This window comes from Lineus longissimus, chromosome 2 (assembly GCF_910592395.1).
Source record: "Lineus longissimus chromosome 2, tnLinLong1.2, whole genome shotgun sequence".
NCBI classification, from domain to species: domain Eukaryota; kingdom Metazoa; phylum Nemertea; class Pilidiophora; order Heteronemertea; family Lineidae; genus Lineus; species Lineus longissimus.
In genome coordinates, this window is record NC_088309.1 from 1,506,153 (window position 1) to 1,524,189 (window position 18,037).

Consider the following 18,037-nt stretch of genomic DNA (forward strand, 5'->3'; position numbering starts at 1 on the left):
GTTGGGTGCGAGAAGGCACTATCAACCAACAGCAGCACAACATTGTATCTTCATTGGACGTGGAGACGTGGTTCCTGCAAAATTCAGGCCTGCAACCGACGGGAATCATGATTCGACGACGTTTTTTCACTACATTCTTAGCCGTGACTATCGTGCATGAGGCTGGCGACCATGGTTTGGGCCTGGACACTAGGTGAACGAGGAAAGAGGACAAAAGGAAGAACCGTGCACACTTGATCTTCTCCAGCCCTTGAAATTACAACGAGCGGCCCGCTGCCTGGCTGTAACGTTACACCCAACTCATTAGATACAGGATCGATTCCCGATCAGCTATCAAATTCCAATCAGATGCCATTCATGCCAAGCGATGATGACAACCGCTTCATCTACTAAATACACTAGTACTTGACCGAGGATAAGAGTGTCCATGCCTGTCAAGGAGCGCGTATGCTAGGACACGGAAATGATAAAGACTTATCAATCATTTCTTCAGGCATTTGTGAGATTCTGCTTTGAATACTGTAAACATTAAAAAAAGATCTCGACGTATCCTTTTATTTCCACTTCAAATGTACCAACAGCATTTTCTAGGATTGTCGATAACTCAAACTGATCGGAGAGGGCTGGGAGAACTATTATAAACAAATTGTGGTAATAGTGATACGGTTGCTTACTCAAGTCAAAGATTGAAAAGAGGCCACAGCAAGGTTAAACAGATAGGTACTCGGGGCTTATTGAAACAGCAAAACAATCTGACAAAAGGAGGGAAGTATTCAATCCAGGACAGGAAATTAATGAGTTTCCCTTGCTTTATCGCGACAGTATACTAACGGTATGATGAATACCACTACAAGACCCCCCTCAGGTGAAGAGGCAGAGACCTAATTGGTGGTGGCTAAAGAAAGACTTGGAACCCATCAAAGCTATGCAGTGGCTGTCCACTGTCATTTGAAGCCTTTGTGTAAGTAATGAGGAAAGGACCTTTGGATAAAAAACCTCTGCTTTTCTAGCAAGGTAAAAACGATGACAACTATGGAGTGCTTGTTTGTGAGTGGATCAAACGTGGAGTCGGACTTTGGCAAAGGTTTGATAGAAATAGCAATACGGTGTTCCAAATGGCTTTACTTGATGCCTTCTTCACGTCTAGAGAAACGTTACTTGAAGTCTGGAATGCGCTTTAAGGTTAGATTGCTCTAAAGGACGTTTTACGCAGTCATTGCAGCAGAACTATTTGCAGCCACAAACGTTATTTAGTCATTTAAAATGACCGCTAGCGTGGTTGGTCGGAAGTGGCATATTCTCAAATGATGCCAACCGCACCAGTGGTCAACTTCAGCCGAATGTAGACAAACAGATAGCGTAATTAATGAAAAATCTCCCTGCAACCCGAAATAACAAAATACCTGAGCTATTCAACCACATTATCACAACGCTTTCCCGTTGACAAGACAGTTTCAATAATAAATGATCAACACGCTGGGATAAGTGGCCAAGTGACAAGAAATTAATTAATGTCGTAAAGCATGATAATATGCGATAGTTTTTGTTGAGGTGTTGGTGATGTTTGTTTTGCAACTGGATTTCCAGTGCTGTTCATCCTTTGTGGAGCAGGTTGTGGACTGGTGGCTCGGACTCTCGGCGATCAGCCAAAAGGTCCCTGACTCGAGGTTTTTAGCATATTTCACTTCGGTGACCAAACCATCTTTACAGCGACGTCCTACGACCGACAGTATTCCTCTTCTGCTCTTAATGAGGAACATTATGAACGTCTTCCGTGTTCTTGCGGGCTTCGCACTGTCATTCCTTTCACGACACTGCTGGTGATAATCATACACAGCGGTAGCTATCATCTGATTCAGCCTACGCAAAAAATGAACGCGGTCGAAATCTGCACATCTCCACGTGGCGTTGGTCAGATACCATTCTTTTCTATCTCCTACTTTTTGCTCTCTATCAATATGATCAGACTTTTTCCGATGCATCCCTGCGGCAAGAAATCTCACTCTAGGATGGCCGTGTTTGTACAGGACCTTATCACGACCTTACCACGACACGCGAATGATTTTAACTGATATAATATACAAAGGCTTAGCTTGGATTTCTTTTCTTTTTCGTAGGGTGTTTTGCATTGCTTGCTATGTGACATGGCATTGACGTAAAATGTACTAAGTATTTGGTAAGTGAAAAAGTAATGGGCAGAGTTCAGAGGCGAACAACACTCTTCAGAAAGGACCAGGATTTTCTCAACTTGAAAACTGACCGTCAGAAGCCCTCGGTTTTTCGAAACGTCCCCTACCACCCTATTAGTATCTTCGCTGGAATTCCAGACTGCACCTATCGCCAACATCAAAGAAGCGCGCCTTATCACTTTTGGTGACATCCCATTGCATAAAATGCACGTTTTGTTGCTCATGACGATTGCCCAACTTTACACTGCCTTGGCAAAAAATGCCTGCCAATAAAGACTGAAGTAGGCATTCGTTGCGCAGAATTAAGATCCTTCAGATCTACAAAGTGGATTTCAGTATCGTGACCTTTCAACGATGAGCGCATTACCCAAGTTCTTGAAGTCAGGGCCGCTGTAGTCGTTGTCACGGGCGGTAGTTCTAAAGCTTATTTGTAATATCGAAAACAACTTGACAGCTGGTTTTTTTGTGCTCATGCGGAAAATAAGCTGATACGCCGAGCTAAAAAAAACAGGGACGAGGAAAATGCCGGACTGAGATGAACTTGCCGGGTTTGTGTGCTAGGATTGGACATCATTAAGTAGTAATCAAATACACGTATGAATTACCGACATTGAATTATGGCGTACAGACGGAACTACCTTCCATCAGATATCATTTTTTTCTTATACAACAAACTGTCATCATTAGTACCGCAATGAAAAACGACGTAGAGGATACATGAGTGTGCAGTTCAATTTGTAAAGACGCCCTCCAGTCCAGACCATAGCTATTCATAATCGCATTGTTGAGATGAAATATAACATATTTGAACAATCTCCGCAAACAATAAAATCGATGAGTATCTCATAACTTTCGCAAATATTTGTACACAGAGATTGGCCGAAGTTGGTGATTCCTGATCAGATGTGATATATTGTGGATATCTATTGATTATAAGCTTGGAGACGGTCGTCTGGGTTTGAGTCACTGGCTTACCCTTCAAAACTCCGAGGAATTACACGGCCACACAAAGAATAGTCAGCTTCTCATTCGAACGTCCTGTCACAAACTTGACAGATCAAAGTAAACAAACGTCTAGATTCATATACTCACTCAATTTTTTTTATCGAACAGGGAAATATCATTTTCCATCATATGATATTAGTTTTATTTCGCTTCGTGTCTGTATATTGGGTCACTGTTGGTAAGCTCAATTCCGAGATTTCTAGTCTGAATTTCTGGCGTTTCTCTGCATGAGGGCATTACTTTAAGGTACATGTAATTCATATCTATGCCGAACAAATTTCAACCAAGTCTTGTATTATCTTTCCAATTTACCGATTGAATATGTGTTGGCTAAAATAAAGGTTACAATGTACGACAATATAGTTATACTTGTGCCGTTCTTACTTCTTCACTAGATCGGACGGCGACGAAAAACTAACGCAATTTTTGCATGCCCTTAGCTTAATGTTCTGAGACTTGATATGCATTCATTGATTTTGCTACTTGATATAAGGATTTATCTTTCACCTCGAACCAATCAATATAGAGTCCCCCGACAGATAAGACCAAACAATGTCAAGACCAAGACACCCCAATGTCTTAACATCAGTAAACATGAGGCAGTGGAATATTGGAGCTATGGTAACGACGAAATTGCGCATGATTACATCTCGGTTGTCTTCGCCAGGGATTGCGCGGCGAAAATTGCTCTGCTCTGGTTTCTTTGGGCTAATCCTTAATTCCAGGATGGTCAGTGTTGGTCAGAGACAAATTAGCTGTGAGGGCTTGCTCTCTGATGTTGTATATTAAGGCGTATGCCGTCAACATGGAATTGCCGGGCACCAGGCGAGAAAGCAGTTTGCACCTGATATTTAGCTAGCTGCCGGCGAACCAACCGGCCGCATCGAAAAGAACTATCAACGGGGCGGACGCCTTTTTATCACTAGGCCATTAGAATCATTTGTGAAAAGAACGAAGGACAGTCAATAAATCGAGACCGGTGTAACATCTGTGGTTGTTCCCCATATGTCAGTGTTTCCAAACAATAGGCAGCTAGAGAGACCACGACTTTTCAATAGGGGGGATACACAGAAAAACTTGTCAATCTATTTTTGAGCGTTCCCAAACAATGAGGGGAAACACTCAAAAACAGAAACACTCAAAAACATTACACCTGATCTACGCAGGCACCATTGTTCGAATGCAGTGGAACATGAGCACATAAGCAGTATGTTTTCTATAAGCTGCGTGCCAGGGACTGGTTAGCGAAGATAGAGACAGTCGCACGCGAGCTTCTTCCAGTGTCTATTAACAATTCAAGGAAGAAAGCGAACACTTATTGGATACCCAGACTATCATTATTGCTAACGATTCGGGGTGTAGAATTTCTCCAACTCGATTCCCGAAAGCGAGCTATCCAAGTGTTAGCATCAGTTGGCTGCGCCTGCACGCGAACTCCACATAATCGACCCGGATAAAGAGGTGATCATATAGCCAAGGCAACTCGGCTTCTGGCCGGGTTTACCAAATTTTAAAAAAAGTTAAAAACACATTATTTTATGGATTTAGTTGAAATCAAACACTTGTTCTGGACCCCGAACAGAAATGTGTGTGGGTTACCATACTACATGGTATTCTTGGTATTGGTAATGGCAACAAGTTGAAGGTCATCTCACTTTTGAAATTTAAAAGTGGGATACGATTCAAAAGAAATGGACAATTACACATTTTTTTTAACCAATACATTCCTCATCAAACATGGGGACCTTTGAAAAGATTGCGCATGCGTGAAAGATGCGTTTCTAAGCCAACTAGATTAATGAAGAAGAAATTAATTCATTCTTGTTGACGGCGCCCACTTGAGCGCTTAAGCCGGGGATAGAATTAGAAACCACTGACTATGCCTTGAATAATTGAACCGATCGTATTGTTCTGAACCATCACTGAATAAAATGGTGGATACTATTGTATTACACTAGAAGATGAACGGAAACAGCTGCGCATGAATGATGCAAGGAAGAATTGGGAAAATATAGATCAGTGTTCGTCTCTGGAATAAGCCGCCAATGAGAAACTTGACTCAGTTTTTGTTATAAACAGAGGCAAGGTAACAATATTGGCTCAACCATTTCTGATTCCTCCATCAAAGCCTCTGTTTCGGACACGATTATTTTGTGGGTGGTCATGCATTGCCTGTAAAAACCGGTAATGCATCGATGGACGTTCTTGCATGACCGTATCGGAGGTTTTAGGAACATGAGCACGAGCATGAACAGTCGTTAAACATTTCCATTACCGTTCGTGCTTGCATTGGAAATAGCTTAGAGAATGACAGGGTAAGAATCTGCAATAAAATTCCGACAACTGCCTCACACACCTCTGGTACAAAGTATCAGAAGAACCAGTGCTGGCTGAAGAAAGTCGCAATTACACTGGAAATTCAATGCATACAACTGGCTTTACAGCAGTAAATTTTAAAAGCCGACATCAAAGATGTGACGCCTTACCAACACCGATATCTCAGCTCAAGCATCATGCTTTGGCGCGCCAATCAGCGCCAAAGTCATCCTTGGGCAAACACACGGGGGTTGGCGACTTGACGTTAGCTGTTTGCACAGATTCATTGTCATTCCGCTGAGGTCTTCAGTTGGTCATTTCGTGTGGTTGCCGCGTAAGTTACACACCACTGTATTGATATAGAACTGCCACGTATTTTTCATTCTGAGAAGTCATCAAGAGTGCTTTCGAACAGCGTGTTTAGGATTATCGAGAATATACGATTAACCAAATTAGCCCCTGCAGGTTTCTGGTGCAAATCTGTTGATCCAAGTTTTCATAAAATGGCATTTAACTATGCGTGTACGTCAGATTGACCGTTTGGTCAATGCATGTCACCATTGTGTTTGCAAATACAAGCCTTTTGTCACCTGCGTTAAAATGGATAGTAAGACGTGTTCAGGATACGATTCTGTTGAAGGCGATGTTTGCTTGAATCGCACAGCAGATGCAGAATCGCGAAGCAGATGCAAAGAATATGCCTCTTCTGCTTAGGTTTGACTGCATTGGAGACGTAACAAATCCGTAATGCGTTCGCTTGCAAGTGCATTCAGTGTAGTTAATCTGTAGATCTGATTTCGGAAGTTCAAAAGCACTCAGACTATTCGGACATTGAACAACATTTCAAATAGCAAATTAAAAACGTATTGAACCGTTGCAAAATTACATTGGTTAATAAACCAAGCAAGGAAACGGAAAACCATTGTAACAATTACCTATAGTTGCACAATGGTGAAATGGACGCAAACAGCCAACTTTATCATTAACACAAAAGAAACACCGGGCAATAAATTCGAGAGGTGTTTGTTCCCTATGTACCAGCTTGGCATGATATGACACAATGGACAACATCTGTCTTGCCGACAAGTGATCGTGTATTATCAACTTAGCTCTGAATATATTGCTACATGTATGATATATTCACTTAGTGACAGGTGGAAGGGTAATTAATACAACATTATGATGTGCAGCCCGCACGTGCCTTGATGATAAAAAGGCCAAGGATTGTTAACTGTGTTCGAAATTCAGCCATTTTCTTGTTTAAAAGTGGTATACTTAGTTGACTTACAATCTGTCAGGTTTTCATATGGAAGTTCCGCAAAAATGGCTGAAAGGTAATTCTAGTATAACCTGTGTGAGCTGAGGTTAAACGTATTTCCCACTGTAACAATTTAGCATCATGGCAAGTTGGGAATTATTACACCGGTATATCATACACTGATAGCCATCCCAGAACGCTCTAAGGCCCGGCCAGCCAACTTTCTTCCACATTTACCATCCTAAATATGACTGAGCTAACATTGAGCAAACACAACCTTCACTCAGTGAAGGTAACATGCAGCCAGATGAAATGGAAAAATGTAATTCCGTTTTGCAGAACAAGATTATAGGAATAAATATTTAACGTAAAAGATGTTTCGAAAGAACGTCCACCATTACGCAGCAATGGAGACAAAATGCTACAAGCCCGCGACTACAAAGGAAGATACATGCTCCTTTGATGAAAGTGCTTACGGATGATCCGCACTTCTTGTCAGTGGAACATCTTACATCTCCGGGCTGTTATTACATTCACCCTCTGATTGTACGTAATGAGGACCATGGCTCTTTTTGGGTCTTTGACGCACCGAGTCCTTTCAACGAGCTGGCGGTGGTTAGAGGAACATCTAAGGATGAGCTTAACCCAATGGGCTGCAAGCACTGACGGCGGACCCTTTATCACATGGAGAGCTTCAAGCGCTGTAATCATCATCGGTTTCTCCTAATGACCGTTCGCTCATCAGCGTCTTCGCTGGATCAAAGTGGCTTTCTCACAAATATTCGACTCAATGTTTCCCCATCTATCAGCAACCTTGTTCAAGGTGAGATAACTATCGTCATGTATGCACTGATCGATGCCAGTATCACCAAACGGGAATTGTTGTAGTCCTGTGAGACATTAAATATGCCATCGTATGTATTGAAATACATGCCACATAGTTTACGTCATACATGTAGATGATCAGTGTCTGAACATGGATGAGATAAGTTTTGGAACATTTTTCTACTGAGGACTGGTAACTAAGTGATATCAGGTACTAGATGGTTACTTCGAGATGTGCGTTAAATAATCACCTTTTGGACAGAACAAAAGCTGTCACAGATCAAACTCCTCATCACATAGACTTCGCGATCTCAATTGCATCAACGTGAGGCCGCCTCAATGTCACGAAGGGTAGGGCAGTATCACCATGTGAGCCTTTGGTAAACTCCATTTAACACCAATGTATTTCAGCGGACGAAAAGAAGATCCACCAATCTTTCATGTCGCCCTCAATTCAATTGAGAGCATCATACGCGCTTAAGATATTGAGAAGCTAAATTGGAAATCACGAGGAAAACCTCTTAAGGATATTAGCTCGGTGCTTTGTCTCTCAAGCAGGGGAGGGTCAGAGGCAGAGTTAATCAACTGACTCGTTTGTGATTCTTAGAGGAGTTAAGTGGGAAATTGCTCGGAAGAATTTCAAAACTTCAATCACATTCTGGCCAGCTCGTTCTGTTCAGGACCCAGCTGGGATAAGACTTATTTTAAACTTATCAATTTGAAGTAGAAAGTTTGCCGGCGTAATAATCAGTATGCAAGTCAATGTACAGCAGACCAACATGTACACGTCAATACAAGTGTTGTAGCTAAAGAACCAATGCATATGAAAGACCGTATATAACACTACACTTTATATCACTTGACCTCCATGTATTGACATTCACAATAAATGTGAAAAGGCACTTTCTATAGACAAATTCGATTTAACGGATAATTTTTGAAAATTCTGTTTTTATTGGGAAAGCCATTTTTAACCAATTTATCAACACCTTGCGAATTTTTTATAGAATGTGAATTAACCCAATTCGGTTTTTCTACCGACTCTCATGACTGTGTACTGTTGCATGGGTAAGGCCAAGGGGAAACAACGTTATTCACGTGTGTTGCATGCCTGAACAGCTGAGGGAATAAAAGTATTAGACAAGGGTGTTAAATGGGCTTTATCCGATCAAAAAGCATTGGATAATTACATAATTCTCGGAGATTAGTCAGGGTTATGCGCAGGTAAACATTGATAAAAAGCTATTCCTTTAGGCCCTATATGCTATAAAGCGAATGGCAATGGGCCTACACACACTGTGCATTTTCACGAATCTGAATGCTGACCAAATTTGTAAAGATCAACAAAAAATGATTGATGGAAAAACATGCAGCATATGCAGACTATTTTGTAATGAATACTAAGACAACAACACAGATCTGACATGCGGTCTATAGACAGCAACTGAAATCACTTATTGGCTTGTCTTTGACCACCATATTCTTGCATCGAAAGAAGTAAACTACGTATTTCCTACATATTTTTACATTTGGAGACAGGGCTTTGCACTGAAATCTCGTGTACATCATGGCTAGCACACTCCGTCGCACGACTGTGGATGCCGATGTATAGAACTAGGCTTCTATCAGACTTTGATCGTCCGAGTATGGATTCGGCTTATTGCTATGTAGGCCTATACATACTTGAAAAAGGATCAACACGCTAACTGAGTAACATAAACAGGACAAACATTACGATGACTAATTATACACAGGCTAAACATCAAATAGCTATCTCAAGGTAAAGTCGGGCTAATTCTTGAAAAGTGTACATTGGTTCATGTACTTAGTATGTACAACATCAGGAATCCTCTGCAAGTATTACGAGTTTGCATTTCCCATGATTTCCACCGTCTTCTAGAATTCACCCTTGATCACTCACAGCTAAGAAGAAGCACCTCGCAGACTCTCAAGGCTTTCATGATGCCAAGACTGGTCCGGTCGAGAGAAGTTTTGAGACTGACTGGTCCAGTAGAGGGAAGGCGTGAAACCAAGCTATAACATGTATAGGTATAATGCAGTATGTCCTTTTACGTTTTTGTTATTGGTAAATATATTTTACCCAAAATCATAGGACTCAATGACAGGGCAAGCTTACACAGAGTAGAAACGAGCACCAACTTGCAGAAAACGAAATAGATCTGATTGAGAAAAAATCTAGGTTTATTTGAAATGATCTCCCCGCCGATATTTTCAAAATGAGTAACTCTCGTAATGAATCATGACTAATACTACCTGATATATATGGTAGTAAGAATAGTCATAGTAGCTTAGCTTTCGATGATTATATGGTCACCAGTGGATTTCTGGTGCACCGCCAACAATGTAGTACATTGCCCAGTGAAGCTGGTCCGTTAATTATTACTTCTGAGTGGTCACTTTAATGTCATTGCCTTGAAGCTAGCTGATAATTTGGCTAATTCCGAGAGTAACTCATCGCCTATTTCCCCGAGCGCCATGATTAAATGTCCTCCATTGCGCGGCAATAACGAGCCAAGTTAAATGCCTGGAGGATTAAGGGTAAGATCACTTTTCTGATGAAAATAGAGAAGTTGGTTAAGTGTAGACGAGTGGGCTGACGATGGAACAAGATCCAGCCGTAGAAAGGTATAAAGCATTGGTTGGTTTTTTAGAAAGGTCCAAGTATGGTAGATTCTGTTATTTATGACTGACATAGACAAGTCGAAAAGAGTTAGTTGGTCTGACAGTCACCTGAAGCGAAAATCATATGCTGGTTATGTTGTTGCAAAGCCATAGAAGTTATTTTTATGAGAAAATGGGTGATTTTGCAAAGACGCTGCAAATTCTTACAGATAAAAATGTCAACTTACCATTTGTCACGAAGACCAGTAACGTTATCACACCAAAGCCTAGCCGTAATACTGATGCAGTTAACTCCATCGTTATCACCTAATCGCAAATATGCCGTTATGACGTGCCTTAGCGCTGCCTTCTGAAAATACAAGAGCATCATGTGAAAACAACGGCACAAAATAAAGGTATATTATAATTCATCTATTCATATCGTGCATTGGTTGTGCTAATCAACATGGCCCGGGCTGGACCAATCTCAAATTCTCGGAACATCGACGACACACGTGATTTTTTGCTTCGAGGCCATATTTTGACTGGTTATACGATTGGTAAACATTTCAAATATAGCCATACCTATGATGCATCGAAAGTTCGATGTACGTGTACCTCCTTGCTATGTTGCTACAGTTTCACCGTCATTATAGACGCTACAGGTGTTGTCCCTTACCCTACCAGCAAGCTAAGAAGATTTGACACCAGACCATGCTACATTCGATTGCCAAGCCCATCGTGATGATTTTAACCTGCACATCATGCAATAAAAGGAAACATCGAGGAATTTTGGAATTGCTTTTTCCTACAAGCAATATGATGATGAAATTCCATATAACAGGAGTCATTCTGTGAAATATTGAATTCATGTATGCGATCAATACATTCTTCACATACATTCTTCGTGAATGTCTTTCTAAGCACGGAATCTTATGAGAGGAATTCGGTGAATTAGGAGATCTACTCTCAGAAAATATATGGAGTTGACAGTGTCTGTGTACTAAACAGGATACAGGGCATGTAGTGCACGATGCATCGAGTTAACTTTATGATTCAGTGGCTATAATTTATTTCACCTCGTATCTTCAGCATGTTCAGGATATTGGAAGGAAATGGCCCATCCTTGAGATTGGCATGCGTCTGAATTTTTGTGTTTTAGAATCACACGACTTAGATGAAGTTATCTTTGGCTCGAAGTTAAAACACCTATCGTGCCAATCCAGGCACTTTCTTTTTCGAATGCGTTAGCTTCCCGGAGATATCAGTGACCTCGATCAAGCTAAAAGTTCGAAATCTATCTTTAAACCTCAAAAAGTTGTCTTCCGCTTTATAGCATAAAGCCCAATCTGTGCTTGTGACATACAAACAGTGAATATGCCCCGCGGCAGCATATGATGACAGTGGCGATATTGCAGGTAGCTGAAAGAAAAATCCCTCGTTTGCGGAACGCTTAAGGAACGAACGCGCCGATTGCCAAAGGACATCTAAAACAAAAACTCCTTTGATTAATGTTTAAATCCTACGAAGCTTGAGTATTGTATTCAATGAAAATCTCACCGCGTTTAATTTTAAAAGCATTCCCCAAGCAACGCTCTGATCATGTCTTCATTTAGTTACCGTTTCTTATTGAATTATTCCCGGCGGGAGAACCTGTGTTTATGCTGTTATTGGCAAATGAGGTGAAATAAATAAGTTTCTAGCTGATTTATCGAGAGGCGGAGATGGGTTTCTTTCACAGAAACTGCGGCATATCTAAAGGAAGTGTCTCAATGGCATTATCTTGAATTGGAGATTTCGGATTGAACTGAAAACTCGAAAGTAGAAGCGTTACCGTTTCGAGTATCACTACTTGGCAGTCAGTACCCCCTCTCCATATTTTGTATGTTTTTAATTTGGGGTCATTTTGGACTCATTATTTGGATAGCAAAAACTCGGCCAGAGCCCGGTTGTTCAAAACAAGTTTTGTCACTAACGCTGGCGTTGAGTCTAATGGCTTAACTGAAGTAGATAACGCTGGCGTTGAGTCTAATGGCTTAACTGAAGGAGATAACGCTGTGTTAAGTTAACGCCACCATTAGTTGAACAACTGGGCCCTGGTTAACTCTGCTGACGGTTGAACATTCAATCTGGTATTCGGTCAACTGCAAGAAGGAAAACGGTACTAAAGGCAATTTGTACCTCAATTGTGAATTCACGTGACGCACGTTAACCTTCAAGTAGACTTTGATTTGCCTTATCAGTTATACGTATCCACTCCTACTGCTGACGATAATAGATTAGCTAAACCTCAAGAGTAACATTAGATATGCTGCTGGATATTTACTGTGACATATTTGCCCAATCAATTCAGTCCCCAAACACAGTTGCCGACGCGCAGGCTATTTGTCTGAAGTTTCGCCAGGATCAACAACCAACTCTGACAAGTAAACGCAGCGTTGGCGGACCAAGCCCGCCTGGCGCATAATGTATGAGAGCTAAACATCCCGAGGAAATGTACATGCAAGTTGTGAAAGTAATCGATCCGAATGAGTTAGTAGGGAAGTTTTAGCGGACGAGTGGAAATTGATATCGCGAGACTGGGTGAAGTTACTTGCACAATTATTTGCTGAAACAACACTTGGCATGCTCATTCAGGGTTCGGGAATACCAGCAGGAGTTGCCAATGCTTCGGGGAAACGCGAAAGGCAGCTGTAGAGCAACTTGTAAATCTACAACAACTTCTTATTGTACAACGATTTAACTAACTCTTCTTTAAATGGCAGCTTTCTCCATTGTCGCTTTCAATTTTCAGTTCTTTAGTGGCAGGGAAACACATTCCAGACCTACAGATGTAGTAAGCTGAAATTCAAAGATCTTATACTGTCTCAAAACACTTTACATTCAATTTCCTAGCCTAATCCAGAAACCATTCTTCAGAAATCAAGGAGGGACACAAACTGCGCTACAACTGGTCATTTCATACTCTAAAGGCAAACTTGTTTTCGACAACCCGAAAAAAAACGAATCAACGAACCGGAGTTTTAACGAGATCGCCACTTGGACTGCAATCGATGATATTGGTAATCATCAGCCTCTGCTAACAACACGTTGTGTTCTAACACAGCCAATCTTTACCTATCATATTTCTTATTTCGATTAAACTCCAAGTCACCATGTTGTTCTGATGCCGCCCTCCCCAAACACCAAGTTCGCGGCTCTCCTCATTACTGATCGTAACTGGATCTTCATAGACAAGCAAATGCAATTTTGATTCAGCTTATGCTGGCTCAATATGGACTAAAACATTTGTTTAGATCCAATTTATATGTCATCTCCCATTATATCATGGATAACCGTCAACGATGTTAGAGTATGCGTGTGTTATATGACGTTACCACTTCTATTGGACAGTGGGATGAGTAAGGCTTATTGACTTGATAGTTAGGTCAAAGCATCATTACAGAGGTGGCGCATTAGGAGTACCACTCCGACATCAAGTTTGAGGCTGAATGGCTGTCGTCAAGTAAAATCTACAATCTAGTTGAACTGTTTAACACATTCATATGGTAATAAATCGATCACCTGCATTGGACCTGTGCGTAAGACTAGGACACAGTGAAGTCGCCAGCCAAGTTGCAGGCCTTCACCCGGACTGGGAATACTACTTCACAATTTCCTCTTCATGCACAGATCCGAGCTGGAATTCAATTTTCCTCTCCAAAATATATTCTTTGCTGTGACAAACCATCTGCAAGCAGACTAACCTCACGTTTATCCTCTCACGTGTGTCTCTTAACCACCAATCGCTGTGCCATAGCAAGATTCACAAGAAGACCTTCTTTCAAAATAGCTAATTGGCGTGAGATGTTAGACAGGTGGGCTTCTGGTTAATTATGCGGTTCTTAAGCTTTGACAGGTAAATGCAATAAAACGCAAGATTGCAGGAAACAGTTTCAGCACTTGGCTCAGCAATTAGAACGTTGTCTCTAGTGCATCTGGTTTGACAAGGATTTCCAGCAATTTGAACGATCCAGTGGCAACGTCGAATTAGCTTTTTGGTGAACAGAAACAAAATTCAAGATGTCTGCCGCAGTGGCCATTTGGATTTGTTGATCCCGTACCTGGGCTTCCACTCAGATTTGTTACTACACGTAATCGAACAGATCGGCCAGAGTGACATTTTGTGGTCGGAGAACTTAATACACTTCCATTGCGTCAATCACGTTTGGTTTTTTTGGAGCTAAACATATTTATTGGACAAAACGAAGCTGTACGGATGTGTCAAGTTTCTCTAACGTTTCCTTGGATTCGATTCGACCCACAGACGTGACAACAGATGCTCGAAATTGATGTTTCCCACATTTACTATTCATCCACTTCTGGCCGAGCAATATTATACAGCCGACAGAATCCTTCTAACGTCTCTTGCCTCTCCAGGCTGACTAATGACATTGCCTGGCTGTTTTATTGAAATATGTCAATGATTCTTCAGAACCTATTAACAGAAGTTTTTATTCAGATATTGGCCAGATACTTGAGATACTTCAGTCGATGAATATGGAGATGGGGATGGGAATACATGATGTATATTTGATATGGGGCCAGCCATATTCATATGCTGAAGTTTCGTGTCATCATATTTATCGACATAATGTATGTGTACTGAAACAAGACCGGGCTGCTTGGTTGTCAAATACTGCAATGCATTTGGTATTCAAGGTTCGAAGTGTGAACCTATCCATTGCAAATTTTATCATAACGTATTTATGAATACTATTCCGATAGTACAAGAATTCAATGCACTCTGAATAAACTCAGCAAAATACACTCCGTTCATATGCAGTTCGCCAGATGCTGTGAAAAACAGCAGCGTTTTGTCTCATGGAAAGGAGAAGGACACCTGGCACATGATGTACACTTGAAAACCTATGAAACCCGCTGACATAGCAATGCAAGTGCTCTTGCCTTCACCTGGCCCCGTTGGTTGCTTTCAATGGAAACAAATTAACTCTTTCTGGAGGTACACACCTTACCGTATAGTGTTATTTGAGTACATCTAATAACAAAGCAAAGCACATTTGTTACAAGGTGAACAAAAGCACAGGAAACACTATAGTATAGCACAGTTCCATGAGATGCATTAGGTAGGGCTTTATGTGGCACTGCTTTGACTAAACTATAGGCATAAGGTGTAAATAGGTAGATATTGCTAAAAATATGTCCAAGTAATTCGTGCACCAATTGTTTGCGAGATTGGAAACCTTCATTCCGAATCAACATTTTATTGTCCACAGCAGAAAACATGAGCTCGTCATCCCCTGGATCAGATTTTAAAAAGATTCTGCTACAATAGTGTTACTCTGCTTATTGATCGTATCCCTCAGACTGTGTTTCATTACATGCCGTTTGTTCTTTTTGAATGAATTCGACTTCTTTAGTCAGAGTCGTGTCGTGTCGTGTCGTGTCCGCATTCACTTCTTCACTACGACCACGGATGCTCTCGGAAACTATTCTCCTACTCCACAAACTCTTCTACTTCCATTGTCACTGATACAAGTAATTGATGAAAAACCGCGAATAAATTTTATTTCACGAACCGTGCGAATACAATTCCTGCAGCCATGATAACAACAATTACCCCATTATCACCGCGAATTACATAATTTAATCTTCGCGGAAGTGTTTTATGCGCGATTGAAATCGACTCAATTCAATTTGTTATGTCCTCCCTGACACAGGGCGTCATTCATCAATCTCTAATATCCCATAGACGCTTCATAGCGAGGAGCAATCCAGATCTCTCTCAGAGATACCTCAACTCGTCTCGGAAGCTATGAAGATAAAGATTCATTACTTCCATCCCCGGGGGAATAGCGTAGCGTTTAACCTAATATGGGCGATGCGCTAAAAGCTGGTGACAATTTTCGCTAGGTTATGCCTAATAAACTAGAAGTAATGTAATAACGTATTGGGCTAATAATTTTGCATTCAATTTCCCTTTGCTTGTCTCTGGGATTATTGAATTGTTTCATATTATGTTAGGAATTTTCACTGGGAACACCGAAACATGAGAGCGAGATCACAAACGCATACAATACGGTGATTCAGCTGACCGACTTCTTATTGTATGTTGTTCAGCTGTTTTCGCTTCAGTGAAACACAAAAGAATTGCGCCATGTTTACTTCGGTAATTGGGGCTTAAGAGCTCACCCATATCAAGTAAATGAACAAAGCCCGGGTTTATTGTACTCCACAAAAGCTGAAACAGTGGAAAAAGTTACAATTCATTGTCGGATCACTTTGTAATGAGGCGAAAGGAAGGGAATGGACGGGTGATCTTGTCAACAAGGTGATCTGCTGAATGCATGGTCACTTTCCTCGTCGTTTGCCAGCCATGACACCCAACAAATCTTCCTTTGAAATCAGCTTATGCCATGAATCATATACACACCACCAATGACTCCATCCGTCTTCAAACTTCATTCGCAAGCTCTCCGAACTATATTAGTTTTTGTCTGACAATATTTGAGTTAGAGACCGGTTTCTTATTTCTCAATCAAGCCATCTCCGCTTGCCTGTTTTAGGCAATATCGCGCTTGTTTATCTTGGAATCGGCGCACTCAATTTGAAGTCACGTTTTCATTAAACCTGATAACGGACGAGACTGAAGCACCCGCACCAACAGTCATCTGAGTAAATATGTCAATACCGCCGTTGGTTTAGTGATAAATTTCCTTGATTAGCCTTTCTGAATGGGCTCGCCGTTTACCGAGTGATAAAATGGAGTTATTTCAAGGATGACATAATGGATTAGCTGAGAGTTTTCTTACGAAGATTTTGAAATCACTGAGACTTTTGGTGCTTTGTATGAGGGTTTTTTGGCAATTGGATCTTTGAAGAATTAAAAAATGACCTCTCATTCAGATTGCAATGATTACGAACACTTCACACCATAGACATTTCCTTGTCGTGTTTTCTTTTTTCCTATCTGACATGTTTCTTGGTCATTCGTCATCACAGTCGCCAGCCGCTGTCTTAGCACCCATACCAGAAAATCCCTGATATTGACATCATCAACATCACTGGTTACTGAATATTAGCTCTACATACATTATTTATGAGAAATGGTGACGCCAGCGTGTTATCAAGTACTCCGCACGTTCACATTACGGATGGATTCTTGTTTTTGCTGATATATGTCGACTGATGCCAGTTCGTATGTTGAGATGTCCCAAAGTTTCACCCATTTCTGCCATGTCCAACTTCTATATGATCCGACAAGCTTTAAGCAAGTTACTCCTTATCGGTATTTTGAAAGGAGCCTTCAATATTCATGTTTTTCCTATTGCTATATTTCTGCCCAACATTGCAATCTGGGATTTTCATCCTGTCCTCACTGAAAGCACAAAACAATAATATTCTCCTTTCTCTTTGCTCATTATCTTCTTGAACAAAGTTATGCTAATCATCTCCTTGAACAAACTAGTCCATCGCAAATATCCATTTGCTTCGCCTTCATTAATTGGTGACAAAATGGAGCAGCAGATTACAATATCCGAATCTTCAATTTTACCGAAAATCGATTGATTTTTTCCAATCTCGTCTTAATTAAATAAATGTAAATCCCTTCGGGCAGTTGAGATTTTAAGTAAGACATCGTTCTCTTGTAAAGACGCCGCAGGCTAAACTGTCCTCTGCAGACCATATCATTTTGCGGATAATAGGATGGTGAGGATTTCTCCTCTCCTGTTAATAAAAAGTATATGCCTTGGGAACGGCTGTGATGGGTTTACTGTGAGTCTATGGTAGAGCGATGATCAAGTGTCGTCGTCGGCAAAAA

General features: G+C 41.0%; 1 protein-coding gene across 2 annotated transcripts in view; it reads right to left on the minus strand.

Annotated features, from left to right (window-relative positions):
* LOC135500655 (acetylcholine receptor subunit alpha-like) overlaps positions 1–18,037 on the minus strand; it is a 66,006-nt gene that overhangs the window by 45,017 nt on the left and 2,952 nt on the right. For both annotated transcript variants that reach the window (XM_064792254.1, XM_064792244.1), the window contains exon 2: positions 10,464–10,585. In XM_064792254.1, the coding sequence (XP_064648324.1) occupies positions 10,464–10,533 (70 nt within the window). In that variant the 5' untranslated portion in view covers positions 10,534–10,585. The remainder of the gene's footprint in view (positions 1–10,463; positions 10,586–18,037) is intronic.